Genomic DNA, 22,685 nt, shown 5'->3' on the forward strand with positions numbered 1-22,685 from the left:
GGACACTATGATGGCCTAATGGTATCCAGCAGTCAAAATGACAACTGGGATAGAATAGTGGCACTACTATTCTCAAGATGCTATGAAAGTGGGACCCAGCGCTGTTGATATTTCATAAGTCTTGCAAAAATGAGACATCTCACCCATCTGGAAACCGCAACTCTAAGCCCCTCAAAAGCGGAACGGCTGAACAGAAGGAGAATAAATTCCCAACAGCTCAAAAGTACCTGAGGCTCGCTAACCACTTGCTTCTTCCCCATCACGTCTCCAGGGACGGCTGTAGAGCACAGAGAACAGCGGCCGCCCGCCCCGCCCCGGCCTGTCCGCCCAGGCGCAGGCGCAGAGCGTCATCGGGCTGCGCCTCCCTGGCTCCGGGACCCGAAGCGTCCCCACCCCTCCCGCCAGAGGTTTTGGGGCTACCCGGGCCGAACCTGGTCTGACCCCTTCAAACTAAGCTCAAAGGAAAACCTCAGCGTATGTCGACGTCCCCAGGAGCGGAGGGGGTTCACCCACAGTTTCCCGGGAGGTCATCACGATTTGCGTGGGGATGAGCACCGCTTGACCAGACCAGGATTCAAGCTCCCACCGGAAACAGCCTCCTCTCCCGCTTTGCCTGCAGCCGAGAGCCGCCCAGAGGTGTCGTCATGGCAACGCTGACGGGCACTGGGATGTTGGTTGGGATTGATCGACTTTTGGGGGGCCGCCCAGCCGTACCGCCCCTATCTGGCCCCGCCGCACCCCTCGGGCACAGCTGTTCTCCGACTTCGGGCTCGGCGGTGGTCACTGCTGGTTAGGACACCTCCACAGTGCCACACTCCGGGTCATGGGCCCCTGGTCGCTCACCGCTTTGTCCTCTTCCAGCGGAGGCCCTGAGTCGTCCCTCATGATGCTTTCCTGCGGGCCTCCTTAGGCTCAACCGCTGGAGCCCGAGGCCAGCTCCCCGCGACGCCGGGCCTCCGGGGACCTGCAGGAGGAGGCGGCTTTGTGGAGCCTGGAGAGGCCACGGTTCCCAGGCCTGGTTCCTGCCTACCATGGTGCCTCCTGGAGGGAGAGCCCTGTGACTGAAATAGGGAGGGTCGCTTTCACTGGCAGGCCCAGGGTCCCTGCTGGCCCAGGAATATAGTTTGAATGATCAGTTCTGATAGTTTCTTCAGTGGGAAAAGTTATAGTTAAAAAAATAGATAGGATGGAGGGAAGTGTGGATACAAAAATGAACAGGGAATCAGGGAAGCTTCAGATCTAGGGAGACTAAGACTCTATACCAACATCCTTATTTTGGAGCACATATACAGGCCTCCAGGACTAGTCCACTGCCCTTTGCTAATTTGGAAATAACAATGTCATAGGTTTCCTTATTAGACTCGTTCTTAGCTTAGTTGGTCAACTAGGCACTTTTGTAAAAATAAAGAGAAATAAGACAAAGTATTTTACAAAGTAAAATACAGCTTCTGTCATTAGTCTGATTTATTTAGAAGATTTTTGAAAGCCGTCTTACAACATATGAAATCTGTAATATTCTCACATACAGAGACACCATTGTTCACATCCCTACCTTTAGCTTATATGGGGAAACAGCGGGGAAATGCCTGAGAGCCAAACGAGTAGCTCCCTATAAGTATACGATGCTAGTTAGATGCTAGTTAAAGCCGTTCCATAAGCTGCAGCCCTTCGTAGTTGCAGTTGTCGTGCTCTCAATGGCAGCTGTTAGTCTGGATCTTTTAAGATTCAGCGCCAGGGGAAACCCATGCCTCTGGTACCCACTGCAGTTCTTCCTCAGCCTTCTGTATGGCAGACAACAGCTGGGCACGGGCATCTTGCAAGTTGTCATTCACAATCACGTGATCAAAAAACTGGCCAAACTGACTCTCCATTTTCTGGGCTAGCTCCTCCATCTCTTGTAGGTCTTCATCCTTCAGGGAGATTGAACAATGTGAGTGGCACGGGCAATAAGACATCAGGCGTCCTACTGGCAAAGCGGTGAGGTATTTATAAACAATTATGTCAATTACATATCCACTCTAGTCTTTGTATGCCCCACCCCTTTCTCACTGTGGGTTTTGGAGGCAGAGTCTTGCTGTCTAAACCTGGCTTTCCATCCGTGATGCTTGTGCCTCACCCAAGTGTGCTTTCAGGTGTGCACCCCCGTGCCTAACAAGGACACAAACTTTTTTTTTTCTTTTCTTTTTTTCGGAGCTGGGGACCGAACCCAGGGCCTTGCGCTTGCTAGGCAAGTGCTCTACCACTGAGCTAAATCCCCAACCCCACAAGGACACAAACTTAAAAGCCCTAGAGACTTAGAAAACAGATTGTCCTGTCCATAGATGTCAAAAGGTCAAACCAGAAAACCAGAGTTTCATGGTAATTGAAAAATAAAAAGAGAAAATACTTAAGGGTAATATAAAAATACTTTCGACTTGCTTTGACAAGACATCCTAAAACTGGAACAGTATGGAGATTAGCAGTGGCCTCTGGCCGAAAAGGACATGCAGATTTGTGAAGCTGTCATATTTTTTTTAGTTTTCAAGGCAAAAATTCTATTTCACAGTAATATAAATATAGTCAGTACTACTGAGCTGTACAGTTACTATAGTGGTTCATTTCTAAAATGTATACATCTGTTTAATCATGCGTGTGCAAAAAACAAAGGACAACTCCACTATGTGGGTCCTAGGGATCAAATGTCATCAGATGTGGTGACAGACACCTTTAACCAGTGAGCCAGCTCACTGGCTCCAAGACAATAAATCTTGTCTGTCTGTCTGCTTCTCTCTCTCTCTCTCTCTCTCTCTCTCTCTCTCTCTCTCTCTCTCACACACACACACACACACACACACACACACACACACACACACGGGGCTGTAATGTCTGGATGATTATCTAGGGGCATACATATAAAAATTCACTGAGCTATATGCACTTAAGATTTCTACATTTTAGTAAGTCATATGCTATGGCTTAAATTTTCTAAAGTGGATTTAATGTATTTAAATACACATCCATTGATAAAGAGAAAACCTCACTTAGAATTAGTTCTCCTGACTGCGCCTCTTGTATCATTATTAATAAACATTTTTGTGAAATATCTTATTTTACAGATGAGGTATACTCAATATAACATTTTACAAAGTATTTTAGTAAAAACACTTCAAAAATAGAAATAGGCTATACATATATTTGTTTAGCTTTGCAGTGGCTTCTGAGTCTTTTGCTAAGCTCAGAAAAAAATAGCATTTATTAAACCTTATTTTAGTAACCGTAAATAATAATCTTGAGGGGTTTTGTTTGGTTTGGAGTTTGATTTGTTTGTTTTTCAGGTCAAAGTTTCTCTGTGTAGTCCTGAGACAGCCTGTATAGACCAGGCTGGCCTTGAACTCAAAGATCTGCCTATGCCTCCAGAGTGCCGGGATTAAAGGTGTGCACCACCAATGTCTATCGAGGAAGGGGAAAAACATTTGAAATGTAAATTTAAAATATCCAATAATAAAAAATGGAAAACAAAAAATTAAGGATAAATTGAAAAGTCATTACTTGTTAAAACTTTCAAAGGATTCTGTGGAAACAGCAGTGGTTTTTATTTTTTTAAAAACCATTTCCTTGAAGTGCTCCTGAGAAGAGGGTCAAACAAAGAAAACAGAGAAAGGCCTTCAGCTCAGCCGCCCAATAGCTCTCCACCTCCCCATAATGAAAGGAACACCAGGATTCTGGTGTGATTTACCTTGAACTTCATGTCCACAAAGTAGTCAGTAATAATCTTAGCATTCCTCCTAGAGTGTCTCATGGAGCTCATGCTAGGTGGCTTAATAAATATGACATAGGGCTTCAGTTCACGGGTTCGAGCCAACTGAATATCCTACATAGAAGAATTAAATGCAAAATTAAAAGACAGAAGCGGGCCAGGAGGGTGGCTCAGCTGTAGAAGCAGTTACCAGGCAGGCCTGATGAGCCCAGGCCAGTCCCTGCAGCCCACTGTAGAGGAGAACTGACTCTGACTCATGAACATCGTCCTCTGGCTTCGACACCAGCACATTCAAATACCCATTATACATTCTTAAAAATTAAAAATAGAGGGCTGGAGAGATGGCTCAGTGGTTAAGAGCACCCGACTGCTCTTCCAGATGTTATGAGTTCAATTCCCAGCAACCACATGGTGGCTCACAACCATCTGTAAAGAGATCTGATGCCCTCTTCTGGTGTATCTGAAGACAGCTACAGTGTACTTATATATAATAAATAAATAAATCTTAAAAAAAATCTCTCTTTCCTTCTTTCTTTAAAAAAAAAATTAAAAATAGAAGTCCTAGCTTCCTATACTCAATGTGATCATAGTCTCATGTGCCCCCAAGTCCTCAATGTAAAATCCAAATATTTTAATTATGGTTCTAGAATCAAAATTAAGTTAGAATCCTGGCTCTTCCTCTTTCCAGCTATTGATATATTGAAATAGGTCTTAAATATGACAAAATGCTGTTCACTGAGCATAGACTCCTATATACAACCTCATGACAAAAACAAAAGTTCAGGAAAGGTCCAGTTTGTCCTCTTTCCCTTTCTTCTCTAGCATGTGACCTTCGACACTATTTCCATCCTGCTGACCACCAGCTCTGACCCAGGGAAGAGCAAATTGCTTTTCCCCTGATTTTCTTTACCACACAAAGTATATTCTTAAGTGAATAAAGAAAGGGCAAGAATCAAAAAACTGGGTCTGCACAAATAGTATTACTCATCCCTGCTCTCCTCACTCATGGTTCAAACATGTAATTTTACCAGCACAGAACATTACCTTTTTTTTTTTTTTTTTTTGGAGCTGGGGACCGAACCCAGAGCTTTGTGCTTGCTAGGCAAGTGCTCTACCGCTGAGCTAAATCCCCAACCCTTACATTACCTTTTATATAAAGTATCTGCCTCTGCAAGAAGTTATCTTGACAAGTCTGTGCTCAGTATTCAAAGCAGGAGAGATTGGGACATTTTCTTTTATGACTATCCACTCAAGCTCTGGTTCTGGGTGTGAAAAGTAAAACTTTCTCTCCAACTTTAATAAAATTTTCCCATTTACATTTCGAGGAATGGCCTGAGATGTGAGAGGCGGTCTTATTCTTAAACGTAGAGCTGAATAGGATGTCTCAACTCTAGCCTTAGGCATGTGTGTAACATGGATGGTGTTACATGCATTTGTGACTTAGCATGATGGGAAATGTGCTACTGTAGACCCACCTGAGGCTCCAAGTCCATGACACAGATCTTCCCTTCGTCAAGGACTGCAAGTACAGCATTCACACTGGTTCCATACAGGTGGCCTTTGTACTCGCCGAACTCCAGCATCCTATAAGAACAAGACAAAGGAAACGACTTTCCCAAGTAAATTACAGTGATCGGCAGTAATTACATGAGTTGTCCTGGTTAGTTTTGTCAACCTGACTTAAGCTAGAGTTACCTGGAAAGGGACTATCAGCTGACGGATGGCCTCCATCAGACTACCTAGAGGCAAGTCTGAGGGTAGGCGGTGTCACCTCTGAGCAGGTGGTCCTGGGTTGTGCTAAGAAAGGTGGCTGAGCAAGCTGTGAGGAGCAAGCCAGTAAGCAGCACTCCTCCATGGTTTCTCCTTTAGCTTCTGCCTCCAGGTTCAGGCCTTGAGCTCCTGTCTAGACTTTTCCTCAGTGGTTGCCTGTGATGTGGAAGTGTATGCCAAATAAACCCTTTCTTCCCCGAGCTGCTTTGGTCATGGTGGTTTTCATAGCAGTAGAAAGCAAACTTGGACATAAATGTGAATGGCGTTAGGAATATGCCGATCTCGACAATACGAAATCGTTTCTCTGAAGCTTGCAGCTCTGGCTCTAGTAAATCAATTCATGTTGCTTTCTCAGCCCTTCAGAAATGAGGACTTAACTGCTGAGAGCTTTGGCTAATGCAAAAAAACAGACTACTGTCAAATAACCAGAAGTAAGAATTGACTTCTGAATCTTACCTGTGTCCATACATGAGGCTTTCAAATGTTTCCCTTGACACGTAGTGATACTCACGCCCGTCCATTTCATAACTCTTCGGGGAACGGGTGGTATCTACCAAGGAAGATAGTGAAAACTTTCAGAATCTTCTATTTTTGATTTCTTACCAAATACATACTTGGATAGAGATTGCCAACTAAAACAAATAAATGAACCCCTAAACAGATAGATAAGACGCTGGAACCAAGAGAGGAACCCTGAAGTGCTAAGAAAGTGAGCACCCTACGTCACATTCCACCAATTACAAACCTTTACTCACTTAGTGTGGGAAAGAGCGGATCACACTATCACACAGGACACCTGCGTTATTTAGGGAATACGGAACTAAACGAGAAGCTCAAAGTGCACGTTTGCCCCCTCGTAGCAACAACAACGTCTTTGTTTGGACAATGTACTTCTGATGATCTCGCTGTCTCTCTCACACTGCTCGCCAGATAGGATGTTATTTTACTGAGAAGTAGCTGCAGCTTTTGAAGAGTAAGCAACCTGCTCACATATCAAGATGGATGCTTCTCCTAAACTGCTTTTATTACAACAGATTGTCTCAGATTTGAGAGAGAGAAAACCCACGGCATCTGCAGTGTTGGCAAAGCATGAAGACCAAAGAAGAGGTTTTGGAGATAAAGAAAGGGGGAAACTTGCCTATTATGTTTAATTTGATTCTTTGATGTGGACTATTTAATTTAGACCAGATGTTTTCAACCTTCCTAATGCTGCAGCCCTTTAACACAGCTCCTCATTTTGTGGTGACCCCCAACCATAAAATTATTTTCATTGCTACTTCACAACTGTAATTTTGCTTCTGTTATGAATCACAATGCAAATGCCTGTGTTTTCTGATGGTCTTAGATAAGCCCTGTGGAAGGGTTGTTCAGCCCTCAAAGGGGTTGCCACCAAAGGTTGAGAACCACTAATTTAGATTTAGACTCCTCAATGTTATGTTTCAATGGCTTCCGTATGGAAAAAAAAACACACGTTCCACCAAACATCTAAAAGTGATGTATTGTCTATTAATAACAATGAACACATACTATGTATCTACTATTTTCCAGTTATTAGTTTGGGTTCTAGAACTTAAGAATGATACACTGGTGTTCTCCCCACCCTCATGTATTGTCAGCTGATAAGGTCCACGAGGGCAAAGGGAGCAGAGGCTAATGACAGGGCAGGGGAAAGGCTGGGGAAGGGGGAGGGGGATCAGAAGCCCTGTGAGTACTTACTGTGAATAACACACACCAGGACTAGCTGGTGACTCAGGGGATTGAGCGTAGAAACATCCGGTGTGGGCAAAGGTCATTGTTGGCTGAAGGCTTAGGGTACTGAAGTACCTCATTAGTGTGGGGAAGCATTTCAGGAATCTCAGGTGCTAGCTGAATGAGTTATCAGGAAAAGGAAATTGATCCTGTAATATAACTGAGGATATGTGACATTCCCCAGGTTGAGGTGTATGTGTGTGTGGGTGGGGGGGGGTGAATTCCTCAGACAAGCTCAGAGAAAGCAAAGCCCTGTAATTAGGAAGTCTTCCATTACACTCTGAGTCCAGAGACTAGCTGGTCACTGGTGGACTCCGACCTTCTTTCAGGAGTTTTCCCCCAGTGCTCCTCTAATTCTATATCCTACATGCTGTAATGCTCGATCTTACTCTCTTTTACAACAAATTCACCTTGTTAATAATAAAAAAAATCTGTTCTTACACTTGACAAAGTTTCAGGATAAAATAGATCAGTGAAAATTACATGTGAGGAGCTTGCAGCAGGCCCTCAGTGACCAACCTCCAAGGTTGGTAGATATCGCCTTAGGGCCATTTTGTTTTTTCTTTATTCAGATCGCTCTCCAATGTCCTTAGACATCTGTAAGTATGCAATTTCTCCTGCAGTTTCCTACTGAGGACAAGGAAAGCCAGCAAAACTTAAGGCTCCCAAGAGGTAGTGAGTTATATACTGTGCATGGAATGACTCCACCATTGCCCCAGTGGGAATGCCATTTCTTAAGGCAGGCTCCTCTGTGAACTACAAGGTGTCCACTTTTAAAATGTTGGTGATTAAAAAAAAATACAAGCAAGTTTTTTCATGTTTTTAATGATGGCTATCTGTGCACTTAAATGTTCACATTTTGTAGGTATTCTACTTTTATCTAGACTACTGAAAGTGGTGACATCGTTCATTGTTTTCTCTGAAATTAATGCCCATTCTTATATAGGTAAGCCATACTTGCGAAACATAGCCTAGCAGAAGGGATCACAGGTAACAAGGTTGGTCTTCCTTCCTTGAGACAAGATCCTTCCACTTTCCTGCCTATGAAAATCTGACAATTCCCATGATTCTCTTTCCTTTCCTTCATTTCTACCTTTCCTCTATCTGTTTTTATCTCTCTAAGGCTAGAGGGTAGGAGAGGAGAAAGTGGGGCAGGAAGGTGTTCTGACTTGGTTGATACCAAGGCTTCTGTGGTGGTTTGAATATCTTGGCCCATGGGAAGTGGCACTATTAGGAGGTGTGGCCTTATTGGGGAAGGTGTAGCCTTGTTAAAGGAAGTGTGTCACTGGGAAGGCAGGGTTTTAAGGTCTTGTATATATGCTCAGGTCTGGCTAGTATGATCTAGACCCTCCTCCTGGCTGCCTTTAGAAGACAATCTCCTCTTGGCTGCCTTCTGATCAAGATATAGAATTCTTGGATCCTCCAGCACCAAGTCTTCCTGCATAATGCCATGCTTCCCACCACAATGGTAATAGACTGAGCCATGGAAACTGTAAGCCAACCCTAATTAAATAGTTGGTTTTCTAAGAGTTGCCTTGGTCATGGTGTCTCTTCACAGCAATAAACTAATAACTAAGCCTACAATTACTTCCTTAGATTTGACAGATAATTAAACTGGCTCTTTCTCTCTGAATGCTATATGAGGTTATGCTGTAACCTCTACCACATGATCAACAAGTGACCATTTCAAACCTAATTTCTACACAAGTCAGTCCTTTGTGATTCCTTCCTGACCTCTTGAATCTGGAGGTCCACTTCTGGTGGTGTTTGCTGGAACTTCCTTTTGAACAGGTACTGGGCTGACTTTTCCCACATTACCTACTCAGATATGATCCTTGCAAAGCATCTTAGAACTTTCACTGTGACAAGCTCTGAAAGGGCAGTTGCTTTCCAAACACCAGCCGTACCCAGGAATCTTTTATCCTTTAGAGTTTTAGTTATTATTCTGACAACAGTCTTATTCTTCCCCAGTGAGCAGGGAACATATAAGAAGTTCTATAGTCTCCCAAACATCCTCGACTTCTTTGAAGCATGCACACTCACTGGAAACCATCCTGCAGAGTGACTTTTTCTGATTAAAAACAAACTTCCATGAGTATGCTTATTAGGCTCTTTCCCCGGGCCTTTCATTCACTGATACATCTCAGTAGTTGACAGATTTTTCACATTCCTCTTTTAAAGAGTTTCATCTCAGTGCCTCAAACAAAATGCTAACCTCCTTTATTCTACAGACTATGCATCATTACAAACCTTCCATTTGCCTAAAATTAGGGCTCTTGAGCCAGATCTTCTCTATTATATAATAAAGTAAGTGTTATTGTGCGATTCTTAAATTATTTATTGAAAATTAAACCCTAGTAGAAATATACAATAATGGAGCTAGAGAAATGGCTCAACAGTTAAAAGCACTGACTGCTCCTCCAGAGAACCTGGGCTCAATTTCCAGTACCCACACAGCAGCTCACGACTGTCTGTACCTCCAGTTCCAGGGTATCTGACACCCTCAGATAGACATGTATACAATCAAAACATCAATGCACATAAAATAAAAATAGATAAACCATTTAAAAATACATGGTAACATAGACTTGGAGTTTTCCAAGGCCTTAAAGCTTAGAAAGACATACATAGATCTCCATGGGCAACGGAGGAGCATCAGGAAAACTGTTTCTCAGAAGTCAGGGTGCTGACAAACTGGGAATTCAGTAGAAAAAAAGTAAGTAAAAGGAAATAAGAAAACATGGCTTTCAAAGACCAAGAGTATGTGATAATAATACTTAGAAATTTATATAAAATTATATATGGACATATTAAATTTTTAGATGAAAAACTAAATAACATAAAGGTGACAGAAATAGTGTGAGGAAGACGATAAATACTATTCTGACCATTATTACAAAAACCCTGACTAGTCACGGGTTGTAGCGTGTGGTCCTTCCTTTCACTCCTTGCTCAACCCCTTACATCTGCATTAGTTGCATTTCTAATCTCCTTCCCGGAAGGCAGCCAATGGCCCTTCCACCTCCATCACATGGCTGGTGACTCTCCCTCCTGACGAACAAAGCATGGCAAATTCCTCTCCTCCTGCTGCTTCTTTTAGCCTGCCTGTGGGAACTTGGAAGTCCTGCTTCTTCAGTCCAGATATTGGGTGCTGGCATCTTTATTGATTGATCAAGAACCAACTGGGGAACAGGACCTTCAGTGTTCACATGCAGATTCCTAATCAAAGCATTACAACCACCCTCTACAATATATACAACTAAGAAAAGAAAAAGAGCCATGGAGATGGCTAAGTGTGGATAGTCTTGCCACCAAGACTGACAACCTGTGTTTGAGTCTCAGAAGCCAACATGGTAGGAGGAGAAAACTGACTCCCACATATTGCCCATGGCCTTCTACTTCAAAAGGAAAAGATGTAAAAACTATCTTTTGAAAGCCTAACCTAGCACACTATGCTATTATACTGACATAGTTAGTAAAGCAAATAAAGGTAGAATTACTTAAGGACTGGTCCTTACACTTTTACAAGAAAAGATGTGACAGAGTAAAGAGATACCAGCACATCCAGAGACAAAGTTTTACCAAAACCTGAGCCACCAAGAAAGACAAATTAACATACGTGGCACAGCACTTTGAAAACAGCTGGGGTTACATCCAATGAGTTGTCTTCTCAGTTCATTGACTCCAACACCAGAAGGTCCTGAAGACAGAAAGCCACAGCAGAAATAATGAGATGCGGATGCACAGGATTGCATGCTTCAACCATCCCTGCAGCTATGCTGCTGCAGGAACGGGACAGCAAAGGCATTTTTAGGGAAACTTTGTAGTAACCCTGCTTATGGACTGGAGCAAACCCAGAAAACCTCATTCTCCCAGTGACTCATGAAATAACCCACACCACTCCAACATTCAGAGAATAGGTGCGGAATCACAGGATCTGTCACTTCCAGAACATTCCACCACTGCTGATGCTCTGACTGCCCTAGTGTACTGGCTGGCTCTGTGTGTCAACTGACACAAGCTGGAGTCATCACAGAGAAAGGAGCCTCAGTTGAGGAAACGCCTCCATGAGACCCAGCTATAAGGCATTTTCTCAACTCGTGATCAAGAGGGGAAGGACCCAGCCCATTATGGGTGGTGCTGTCCCTGGGCTGGTGGTCCTGGGTTCTACAAGAGAGCAAGCTGAGCAAGCCAGCTCATCTTGGCCTCTGCATCAGCTCCTGCTCCCTGACCTGCTTGAGTTCCAGTCCTGACTTCCTTTGGTGATGAACAGCAATGTGGAAGTGTAAGCTGAATAAACCTTTTCCTCCCCAACTTGCTTCTTGGCCATGATATTTTGTGCAGGAATAGAAACCCTGACTAAGACACCTGGGATTGCAACAGATAATCTGAGACATGGCCCTTCTATTTAAAAGTTTTCATCGGAATGCAACTCTGTCACCCCTGGATGTGGTTACATTTCTTTCTTTTTTTTTTTTTTAAAGATTTATTCATTTATTATATATAAGTACACTGTAGCTGTCTTCAGATACACCAGAAGAGGGCATCAGATCTCTTTACAGATGGTTGTGAGCCACCATGTGGTTGCTGGGAATTGAACTCATGACCTCTGGAAGAGCAGTCGGGTGCTCTTAACTGCTGAGCCATCTCTCCAGCCCCCGTGGTTACATTTCTAATAGGTGGTTGAGTAAGTACCATCAGGCCCTGCTGGAGGTGTGATTCAAGCTATCACTGCTTCAGAGAGCCAACTTTGCAGAGACCTTGGTCAGGAAACCAGATCACCCAAGTCTTCTTTTATAGTCCAAGGCACATCCAGAAGATTTAGACAGTTTATAAAGAATGTGGTTAAACATTTCTTAGAGAAATGGAATTTCTCTAATCTGTTTTCTTAATATGAACTAGTGATGAAGGCTGGGGTAGATCATGCATGCTTCTAGACTAAATTCTAAACAGATAAAAGTATAAATCAGGTACACCTTATTAGAATAGAGACTGTTAATACACTGGTTAATGCACATCATAGCACACCATGTTCAACTGTTGGTCAAAGGAGAAAAAGAGGCAGAGAAGACAAAGGAAACTTGCCTTTGAAAGCTTTCTTATAAACACTGACAAGCAGGCCTTTAAACCATTTCTAGATGAAACTCTACCAAGAGTCCCACCTTACTGTTACTATCAACACAAAACATTAAATCCAGGATAACTCCCAGAGCTGAGCAGAGCATGACATACCCACAAGCACTATGAGGCGGTGTTTGTCTGCCGGCTGACGCTGGTACCTCACTACCTCCTCGTAAGGGGCACCCACAGCACTGTAACAGCTGCAGGTGCAACGCATGTTGGCATGCAGCTGGCTGAAGTGAGACTTCCTGCGACACAGGCGCATGCTGCGGCGGAAGCCAGCTGAAGAGGGAGAAAATGCATGAAATTCCAAAGCAAGAATAGGACAGATAGCTGCTTTACAGCAGATAGTGAGCTGGGCATGGCGGTGCACACACCTCTAATCCCAGCACTCAGGAGGCAGAGGCAGGAGGCTATCCTTGAGTTCAAGGTCAGTCTGGTGGACAGAGTGAGTTCCAGGACACCCATATTGTGAGACCTTGTCTTGAAAGAACAAAATAAAACATGAAGCAGCTAGTGATGGCCCATAAGGTATGTGTAAGCTGCATCTAGCATCCACCGTATGCCAGGGATTATGCTGGAGAGATAAAATAATCCAGGTTGTCTTCTCAGGAAAAGTGCAATGCATGGAGGGGGAAACACAAAACAATCAACAAGAACAATAAAAGTAAAGGCTTGGAAAGGGTGAGTGGTCAGAGAGTGGCGGTGGTTTATTAGGATGGGCAGTTCAGTAAAAGGATCAGAAAAGCTGACCGTGAGAAGTTGCCTGAGTGCAGAAGGGGCCAGCTAAGGTGCAGTCTACAGAGTAGAACAAATACCAAGACAGTGGGTGATTTGAAGAGCTGCAGGGTAGTGAGCGACGGGAAGGTGGTGGTGCTGAGGGAGGAGCCAGAGCCAGATCACGGGGGGGGGGGGGGGGGGGGAGGACTAATGCTGAGTCGGCTATGAGCGGTAGGCTGTGAGCGATGTGTGAAGAGGCCTTTGAACAGTAAGGCTATGGTCTGCCTTGTTTCTGAAGGATTCCTTTGGTTGCTGTGGAGAGGAAGCAGGGCCGCAGGGAGAGCAGTGGGGTCTCTGCAGCTCTGTGGCCAGGGTGGAAACACTGGGTAGTCTTATGGCTCCCACTTGTCAGATGGATACACAATCACAGACAGTTCAGGTGACTACATAGGATGGTAGCATTGTCTGCAGTTAGGACCCATTCATTTGTCATTATCCCTGACTGAATTCTTAGAATCCTTCTCCTGCCACAACATCAAAAGTGTTTTTGATATTTCCACAGCCATTTTCAGGTCCCCTCTGAAGAAAGAGTAGAAACCATATGTGTTTCTATAAACACAGAGACACAGTGCTATTTGTATCTATCTACACTGAGAAACCATGGACCCTCACCAGCATCTACAATATAATGTCACTCTACAGAATTCACTGTAAACGTCCCTCCTCCTGTGCAGCTCCTTCCTCAGCCTTGCTCTTATGTCCACAAATACTCACTTATGTCAAGCAATAGTCCCAGAGCTAGGGCGCACCTCGATGAAGGTTATGGGGTATCAGAGGCTGATGATCAGCTGCCGTTCTCGCTCCTCTGGCGCTGACCATGGTACCAGGTCACCACTGTCCACAGACTGCCCCCTGCCCCGCTTGGACTCCCTATTCACCACCTTTGTGCAGCGGCTTCCCATGCTCAGCCTTGTTCAATGGCTTAAGGGTCAATAATCCTAGAAGCAAGGCACAAAGGCAGCCCCTTGGGTCTTTAATGTCCTCCGACAATCCCAAAGTCCACCTAGGCTTGGCGCTAACATTCTAACTTTTAGACTACAGCTCTGTGCTGCTCTCCTGCCCTGTGAAAAGGGGGCTCCAGGGTGATTTTATCAGGGAGGTCTGCTCCTTTAGAGAACTTTTCTCAGGTGACAGATCATAGAATCTGGACAGAAAAGATGGTTTTAATAGCCATGAAACTGATTTTCTTTACAGTAAGACAGGCTATAGAATGGTCTGGGGAAGAGACGAGCAATGTATGTTTGACCAAATAATTAAAAGCTATCCAAGTTAAATTAGATCAGTAACAATGAGGAATCAATAGGTCAGATTATTGATAGGAAATTCGGACAGAGGGAAGTGAGAACAAGAAACAAGTTGGAGAGATTCATCGGCAAAGGCATCTTTCAGCAAGGCACCCGGATAGTGGGAATAGCACTTGAGAGCAACAAACACGTAACTCTTACCGATAAAAAACTGCTGCCCATCGCCGACAAATTCCTCTTTAGCTGGAACAGAGAGAATGGGAGATTATGTGAGAACCAAGACAGGAATGCATAGCATCATCTTCTGGTTTCAAGTGATGGTCTCCAGATGGCAGAGCAGCCCCTGTGCCCCTGGCAGCCTCTAGTCCTCTCTGCACTCCCCACCCCACAGCTCTTATGCCGTCTCTTTAGCATTGCATCATAGGGTTTGTCTAGAACGACTGAGAGTAGAAAACTATTTCAGGCTTGTTTAAAATTGTAAGAAAGAAGCTGGACATGGGACACACCTGTAATCCCAGCACTCGGGAAGCTAGAACAGGAACGCTACCATTTTGTGTCCAGCCTGAGCTGTATATTGAGAACTTGTCTTCAAAGAAATATGGTCACAGTATACTAATCACAAATATGGTCACAAAGATACTGATTATGCATTTTCAAACATACCCTTTAAAAGCTGATATTACAAAAATAAGAAACAAGCTGAGTTTGGCTTGCTCTTGCAGACCCTGTAGTAATGCTGGGATGTAAAGTTTCCATTGTCAATGTGAGACAATCTAGTCACCTAGGAGGAGCATCTGGCCTATGGGCACATTGGGAGAATGATCTTCACTACATTATCTGAGGTGAGGAAACACCCATCTGGGGCAACACTACTCCTTGGGTTTGGGTCCCAGACTATGAATGGAAAAGTAGGCTGAGCACAGCAGACACATATGCATGCATTTTCTCTCTGCCCTTGACTAGGGATGTGATCAGCTGCTTAACATTTCTGCCTTAACTTTCCCACAATGATGGACCGCAACCTAGCGTTGTAAGCTAAACGGATCCTTTCTCCTGTAAGTTGCTTCTGACAAGATATTTTCTCATAGAAACAGGTAATGAAATGAGAATAAGGGTTTTACTAGACTCTTATTTCCTAAAAAAAATAAAATTAAAACTGTTCATTATAGCATTACTATAGAGTCTGCAAGACCACTGTCTTCACAAAAGCCAAAATTAGATTATTTCCACTAAAAGGAAAAAAAATCAGCACTTGGTCTATGGAGGCCAGGAACACCTGAGAAGAAGAAGAGGAGGAGGATGCCCAGCCTCACAGCCTTGGGGGCTAGCCAGTCTCTTGTTTCTGTTTCTACTCAGAAGCCAGAAAAAGTTATAAAATCCTTGTAAAGAGAGCTGTTCTGGTTATTGATGTAATGAATAACAAACATTTGTTTATAGGATTAACTCACATATATAAATTTCTTTAACCTTATTTTTGAGAGTTGTTTTGTCTGTTATGACATGGTCTCATGAGGTCTAGGCTGGCATCAAACTTGCTATGTAGCTGAGGGTGACCATGAACTGATGATCCTCCTGCGGCCACCTCTCAAGTGCTTACGACATATGCTACTGTACCTGGCTTTAATAATGCATTTGAAAATACAACGAAAACACCAGGATCTGGAGAAATGATTCAGCGGTTAGGGGAGCTTGCTGCTTTTCCAGAGGACTGGAGTTTGGTTTCCAGCATCCATGTTGGTGGCCCACAACCACCCGTAACTCCAGGTCCCAGGGAGTTGATGCCCCCTCTGGCCTCTGCAAGTACTCAGTATATAAATGGAATACACTCCTTCAAGCATGTACACATAAGTAAAGCATTCAAGTAAATCTGAAAAATTACCAGCACCAACTCCATCTTCTAGAAATTAATCACACCTTTCTATGTTATGTAAATACACTCACAAGGAAATACTAACATATAGACATAAAGCTAATTGCCTTGATTTAAAATGTATCCTATGGGGCGGGTCCATGTGGGCCTCAGTTCCACCCGCCAGGCCGGAGAAGAGGCGAGGGAGGTCACAGCATGAAGGTGTAGCCTCTGTAGCCGCGCCCACTCCCTCTGCGAGCTGGGAACGTTGAGAACCATGTCCTACTGCTGGCAGGAAGGGAAGGATCGGATCATATTTGTGACCAAAGAAGACCATGAAACTCCTAGCAGTGCCAAGCTGGTGGCTGATGACCCCAATGATTTCTATGAGGAGCACGGGTTGATACTGCCTAATGGAGACATTAACTGGAATTGCCCATGTCTTGGGGGAATGGCCAGCAGCCCCTGTGGGGAGCAGTTCAAGTCTGCCTTTTCCTGCTTCTACTACAGCACAAAGGATATCAAGGGATTAGACTGTATAGACCAGTTCCGGGCCATGCAAGAATGCATGCAGAAATACCCAGACCTCTATCCCCAAGACAAGGAGGAGGAAGAGGAGGCAAAGCCAATGGAGCCAGTGGAGGAAACGGCTGACACTAAGGCCTCTGCAGCCAAAGAACAGGGGGCAAGCTCCTGAAGGCCTCAGGCCCTGGCTGCCACTCACCATGGGACCTTCTATACAATGCCTTTTGGTCACCTCTGTGAAAGTTCTTTCCCTCTGTGCACTGTAATATACAAAATAACTTATTTTAATGATCAGGGGTCTTGGCTACTTGGCGTACACACTGAAGAAAAGGGGGTGTGTGCACCTGTGTCCTGCATGAACCTGTCCTTAAACGTTAGGCCACTCCTGGATGTACTCTGTGATTGCCCTGGATTTTGCCACTTTGAAATGTGCTGAGGCTTCTCAGTAACCAAAAGTTGTTACTCAGGAAAGTTTATTGTGAGAAGGCTGATGTATTCTGGTCCATGGTATGTATCCCTTTTGGTAGATTTTTCACCTCTTGGGAAAATTAAGTAGATGCCAAAACTCTCAAGAGTAGGTTCATCCCTACTGAAAGAGGCTGGTGGTCAGGTACTGGAGCTGGAGGATGAGGCTGCTGCCGTTCCTGACAGCTATGTTTCTGTGTTTGTAGTCCAGGCTCCAGGGCCTACAGCTGCAGGGTGGGATTGGACTCTGTGACTCCCAGTCCCTCCTAAGTGAAAGGAGAGGCTGGCTTTGCAGTTTATTGTTTTGCCGTTCTGAGAGCCCTGGTTTGGGGCCCATGTTCACTATTGAGGTAGGGACCTAGCTGCTTCCAGAGCAGAAGCCAACAGAGGAATGTCTGAATGAAGTACTCAATTAAAGAGAAACAATTTCTATCTGAAAAAAAAAATGTATCCTATGAAAACGAGTTTCTGAACTGGGCTTTAAAAAGTCGTCTCTTCTAGGAAGCTGTGCTGTTGCCTTGTGGCAGTGAGAGGCCTTGAGCACAGCACTCACTGGCATATGCAGGGGATAAAAATGAACGCTCACCTTCTGCGAGTTCCTCTGGATATTTGAGCATGTGAAGAAAGAGACACGAAGAATTAATCTTGGCAAAGATCAAGCTAACCATTAAGGAACGGGAAAGGCACACATAGCAGAGCAGTCATGCCACCATTTTAGCAAAGCTGGTAACTTGGCGTGGCAGATGAAAAGCACTCCGTTGGGACTCAGAAACTTATTTGATCGGACTCTACTGCTGGGGGATGGTGATTTATTTGTCTTGCAAGTTGTGTGTCCCTGAAGTGTCACTTATCCATGAAGACTACAAAACTGTACTTGAAAGATATATACAGGAAGACAATGGCTGAGCCTTCCTTCTCATCTCTCACAGCCATGCCACTGCATTCCTGGGAAGGATGACAGGCAACAGGGCACACTATCCTATCTGGCAGTCCGACACCTTCCTTCCTTGCCTGTGGACGGCCTAACATACATGCTTTCTCTCCAGCTGGTCCTGTGAAGACTGGGGTACTTGGGTGGGGGTTGGTGCTTGTTTGGGTATTTTTGCTTGTTGCTATCTAGACATATTCAAGTGGCTGGGTTTTCTGCTAATGTTGTTACAGTTTTTCTAGTTAAATAGACTGTATCACTGACGCTGGAGAAATCCAAGAAGGTCACATTATATCTCACTCAGAGAAAGAGACGGAAACTGAAGAGCCCTAACTATTCACTAAGTGGTCCAGGTAACAGGAGTTAAGTGTCATGAATGACTGCCAGGGCTTATCTACTCAGAAAACATGCCGCCGGACACTAACTGTTCTTAATTGAGCTCTTATGAGAGTCAAATGGGAAACATTCTTGAAAGCTTTGGGACAGCTGCATGTTTTCCCCAGTAGAACTGGTCTTAGAGAGCCAGCGGCTGACCACCTCCTATGAACAATTTCACAAGCACAGCACCAGTCAGCACACATATGGTGCTTACTGTATGTTCAGCTCAGCTCTGAACACCTTATGTGTGTACAGTGCTACCATATGCACAGTTCTGAACACCTTACCTATGTAGGGTGCTCACTGTGTGCTCCGATCAGCTCTGAACACCTTACATATGTTTAGTGCTTACTGTATGCTCAGCTCTGAACGCCTTATGTATGCAGGGTATTGCTCATCTTAGAAGTATGGGACCTGATGGTCAGAAAGGTGAAAGACCGCAGAGCCTACAGACACCCTTGGGCCCCATCGCTCCAGTGTGCAGTGTACCTACTCCACACGCTCACTGCTTCTCCTTTCACAGACACTGTGAGTATCTCTGGGTCTCGGGTATCACTTTGGAGTGCAGAGCATTTTCCAGAAAAAGTGATGAGATAAGCAGAACAAATAAAGACAAATATAATCTAAAGAAGAAGTCGATCACAAGCTCTGAGCCAGAAAATTAAAATTATCCCAAATGGGTTAGCCATCTCAGGGAAAATGGGGATATAGAAAAAAATATAGGTGGTAAGTAAGTTGATTAGGTCCCAAGACCATCTGTCTCCATGCTATCTTTTCATGATGAGTTCTTATGCTGGCATCTCTAGTTGAAATGATTTACTCCTTTATGCATATGATCACTTGCCTGCATGCACATGCATGCACCGTGTGCAGCCTTGTTGTAGTGGGTTGGTCTGGTGTGGCTGGTATTCTAATGCTAGCACTGGTTCCTCAAGACCTGGTTGTCCCAGAGACGAAGAGAGTCCACACGTAGACCTATGTTATCTTGCCCCCAAGTTATTTATGATTGGTAAATAAAGATGCTGACAGGGAAAAAGAGACATAAGTGGGGTTTAGGGTTCCAGAGCTTGGGGGGTTTGGAGGAGAACCACAAGAGAGGGGAAGGTGAATGGAGGAGAAGCCTCCAGATACAAAATAGTGAGTAATAACTCGGGGTTGTCGGTAGGAAAGTAGATTCTCATGGCATAGAGGATAGATATCTGCCCAGCTCTTGTGCTGATTAAGGCTTATAGTAAATAATAAAGGTGCCTTTTATCCGGAAACTTAATGATCAAGGCAGGGTAGAAACCCCAGGTTGAGATTAAAACTTTCTACAACCTGGTGCATGAGAAAGCCAGAAGGGGGCATCAGATCCCCTGGGACTAGAATTACAGATAGTTGTGGGTCATCATGGGGTTGTTGGGAATAGAACCTAGGTCCTCTGCAAGAGCAGCCAGTGCTCTTAACCTCTCAGCCATCTCGCCAGCCCCAGGTCTCTCTATATGTATGGAATGAATTAATTGGAGAAATAATCTGTCACATATTTCAATGTGTGATACAGTGTCCTAACTCTATTGTAAAGGAAAAATTAAACAAGAAAAAATTTAAATGCATGCATATCAAAATATAAATTCTTTGGCATGAGTTTTCTAGGAGATAGAAGAAACTGCTAGACATTAATATCTACTTCGGGTGATGAAGCACTGGGCTTAAAAGAGAGGAGCTATGGCTATTCCTCATGGAAGGACAGAGAAGCAAAGACCAGAGGGGCAGGTGGGCTTTAACAACCCAGTGCTGAGTGACACTAGTCTGGTTTGTGTCCATGATAAAAGAAGGAGCCACTTCAGCTACAGCGGAAACAGTAGCCCGAGACCCTAAACCTCAGCCTAGGAGACTCGGGTCTTGTCGCCTGCCCATTTAAACAGAGAAACCAAACACGCTATAGAATCTGTTCTGCTACCAACACAGTCAATGATACTCTGAAGAACAGACACTGGAAAAGTGCCATTGTTATAACAAGTAATGTGCTAATAAAAGAGAGAAAGCTTATTCGGCATAAACACTGGACATATTGACTCTCCACATGGAACAGAGTGTGGGAAATAAGGGCTTCAGAAACTACAAGACAAGTCTTTATTCTGTGTGTCTTCCAGTAGAATGGCTGTGTGTGTGTGTGTGTGTGTGTGTGTGTGTGTGTGTGTGTGTGTGTGCGCGCGCGCGCGCGCGTGCTCGGGCCACAGCCATGTGTGACCATCTGAGTATAACCTCAGGTGTAGGCCCTCACCTTCCACCCTGGTTGAAACAAAGTCTCTTCGTAGTTCTCCACTATGTGTCAGGCCAGCTGGTCTGCAAGCTCCCAGTGATTTTCTTGTCTCTGCCTCATGCCTCAGTATAGAGGCAGTTGATTACAGACATACACCACTGTGTACACCTGACTTGACATGGGCTCTAGGGAGTCAAACCTAGGTCCACACTTATATGGCGTGTACTTTATCCATGAAGTCATCTCCCTGGCCTTCTACACATATGGCTTATAAAGTTTACATCACTATCATGTATTAAAGAGCTACCTGGGCTGGAGAGATGGCTCAGAGGTTAAGAGCACTGACTGCCCTTCCAAAGGTCCTGAGTTCAAATCCTAGCAACCACATGGTGGCTCGCAACCATCTGTAATGGGATCTGGTGCCTTCTTCTGGTGTCTGAAGACAGTGACAGTGTACTTATATAGAATAAATAAATCTTTAAAAAATAAAATAAAGAGCTTCCTATTTAATCTTCAATTATTGTTGCCCAGTAGGAACATAGATGGTTCTAGAGTTGTGGTTCTCCACCTTCCTAATGCTGAGACAGTTCCTCAACCATAAAATTATCTCACTGCTACTTCATAACTGTAATTTTGCTACTGTTATGAATCATAATCTAAATATCTGATATGCTGGGTATCCGATATGAAACATCCAAAGGGGTCACAACTCACAGATTGAAAACCACAGGTCTAGAGACAACCCTTCATATTGAAGACCACGGGTCTAGAGACAACCCTTCATATTGAAGACCTCGGGTCTAGAGACAACCCTTCATATTGAAGACCACGGGTCTAGAGACAACCCTTCATATTGAAGACCACGGGTCTAGAGACAACCCTTCATATTGAAGACCACGGGTCTAGAGACAACCCTTCATAGTGAAAACCACGGATCTAGAGACAACCCTTCATAGTGCAAGCTGGTTGTGTACTCTTCAGGACATCGGCATCCCTAATCCTATCATGTAAAGGATGCTACTCCTCTTAATATATGAAACTATCAAACACTGCCCCCGCAGAAATCCAAATGCCCACCCCACCCCTGGACAGTCCTGGTCCTAAGAGAAGTGACTGGCTAAATGAAATTTACAGTAGCTCAAAAATAAATCCAGTGTTGATGTATATGTGGAATCTGACGCATATTTGGGGATATTCATAGGGAGTGAAAGCTGCTGCAGTGAAGGAAATGACCCTGTCACCTCACATGGCTAGGATTCTTATTTTACAATCACTTAGCTATATCTCTACATATGCTTAAATTACACCAAACCATGGAAAATACATTTAAAAGTTGGTACTAAAAATGCATTTTTTAACTTACCAGATTCAAAAGTTTCTTCATCTGTGGTTTTCAGTGGAGGTGAAAAGCAAAATTATCATTACATGACTGTCTACACCAAGTCTATATCTTAGCAGTGCATGCCTAGTCCATGCTTCTGCTCACACACTGCCTTTAAAATGTTTACATTAGATCAAGAGCAATGGATCAATTCGCTCCATGGCATATGTATGTCTTTAAGAGATGAATAACATTTGATAGATGGGCTGTGATTACCAAGAGGGATGAAGCAGGGTATTAAATAAATAGATAACAGGAGAGAAGAGAATAAATTAAAAAGTGGAACATGGGGCTGGAGAGATGGCTCAGTGGTTAGAGCACCGACTGCTCTTCCAGAGGTCATGAGTTCAATTCCCAGCAACCACATGGTGGCTCACAACCATCTGTAAAGAGATCCGATGCCCTCTTCTGGTGTATCTGAAGACAGCTACAGTGTACTTATATATAATAAATAAATAAATCTTTAAAAAAAAAAAAAGTGGAACATGGACTAGAGAGAGGGCTCAGTGGTTAAGAG

At 44.1% G+C, this 22,685-nt stretch overlaps 3 protein-coding genes across 12 annotated transcripts in view; 1 reads left to right on the forward strand and 2 right to left on the reverse strand.

The window, feature by feature from the left end:
- The window catches only part of Tmem237 (transmembrane protein 237), a 39,251-nt gene extending 34,961 nt beyond the window's left edge, over positions 1–4,290 (reverse strand). For 6 of the 9 annotated variants that reach the window (XR_005488910.2, XM_039083617.2, XM_006244975.5 and 3 more), the window contains exon 1: positions 469–1,435. Coding sequence is in view for 7 of the 9 variants with exons in the window: in XM_039083617.2 (XP_038939545.1) it covers positions 469–531 (63 nt within the window). In the remaining 2 variants the exon portion in view is untranslated. Of the gene's footprint in view, positions 1–227 lie in introns of all 9 variants that reach the window. The other 3 variants (XM_006244977.5, XM_039083614.2, NM_001108220.1) reach the window with 3 other exon arrangements.
- Positions 1,426–22,685, reverse strand: part of Mpp4 (MAGUK p55 scaffold protein 4) — a 39,184-nt gene continuing 17,924 nt past the window's right edge. Inside the window, exons 13-21 of one of the 2 annotated variants that reach the window (NM_021265.3) lie at positions 22,151–22,171; positions 17,826–17,840; positions 14,602–14,643; positions 12,488–12,658; positions 10,875–10,955; positions 5,963–6,056; positions 5,212–5,320; positions 3,716–3,850; positions 1,426–1,910 (exon numbers count right to left, since the gene is read on the reverse strand). In NM_021265.3, coding sequence (NP_067088.2) covers positions 1,719–1,910; positions 3,716–3,850; positions 5,212–5,320; positions 5,963–6,056; positions 10,875–10,955; positions 12,488–12,658; positions 14,602–14,643; positions 17,826–17,840; positions 22,151–22,171 — 860 coding nt within the window. In that variant the 3' untranslated portion in view covers positions 1,426–1,718. The remainder of the gene's footprint in view (positions 1,911–3,715; positions 3,851–5,211; positions 5,321–5,962; positions 6,057–10,874; positions 10,956–12,487; positions 12,659–14,601; positions 14,644–17,825; positions 17,841–22,150; positions 22,172–22,685) is intronic. The other variant, XM_063267659.1, reaches the window with a different exon arrangement.
- On the forward strand, positions 16,527–16,946 carry LOC120094797 (mitochondrial intermembrane space import and assembly protein 40-like). Its single transcript, XM_039084844.1, has one exon. It carries the CDS (start codon positions 16,527–16,529, stop codon positions 16,944–16,946), a length of 420 nt encoding a protein of 139 aa, XP_038940772.1.

The sequence above is a fragment of the Rattus norvegicus genome, chromosome 9, assembly GCF_036323735.1.
Source record: "Rattus norvegicus strain BN/NHsdMcwi chromosome 9, GRCr8, whole genome shotgun sequence".
Taxonomy (NCBI): Eukaryota; Metazoa; Chordata; class Mammalia; order Rodentia; family Muridae; genus Rattus; species Rattus norvegicus.

What these genes read in the sequence shown, in the direction of transcription:
- LOC120094797 (XM_039084844.1), top strand. Translation starts at nt 16,527, where the DNA reads ATGTCCTACTGCTGGCAGGAAGGGAAGGATCGGATCATATTTGTGACC.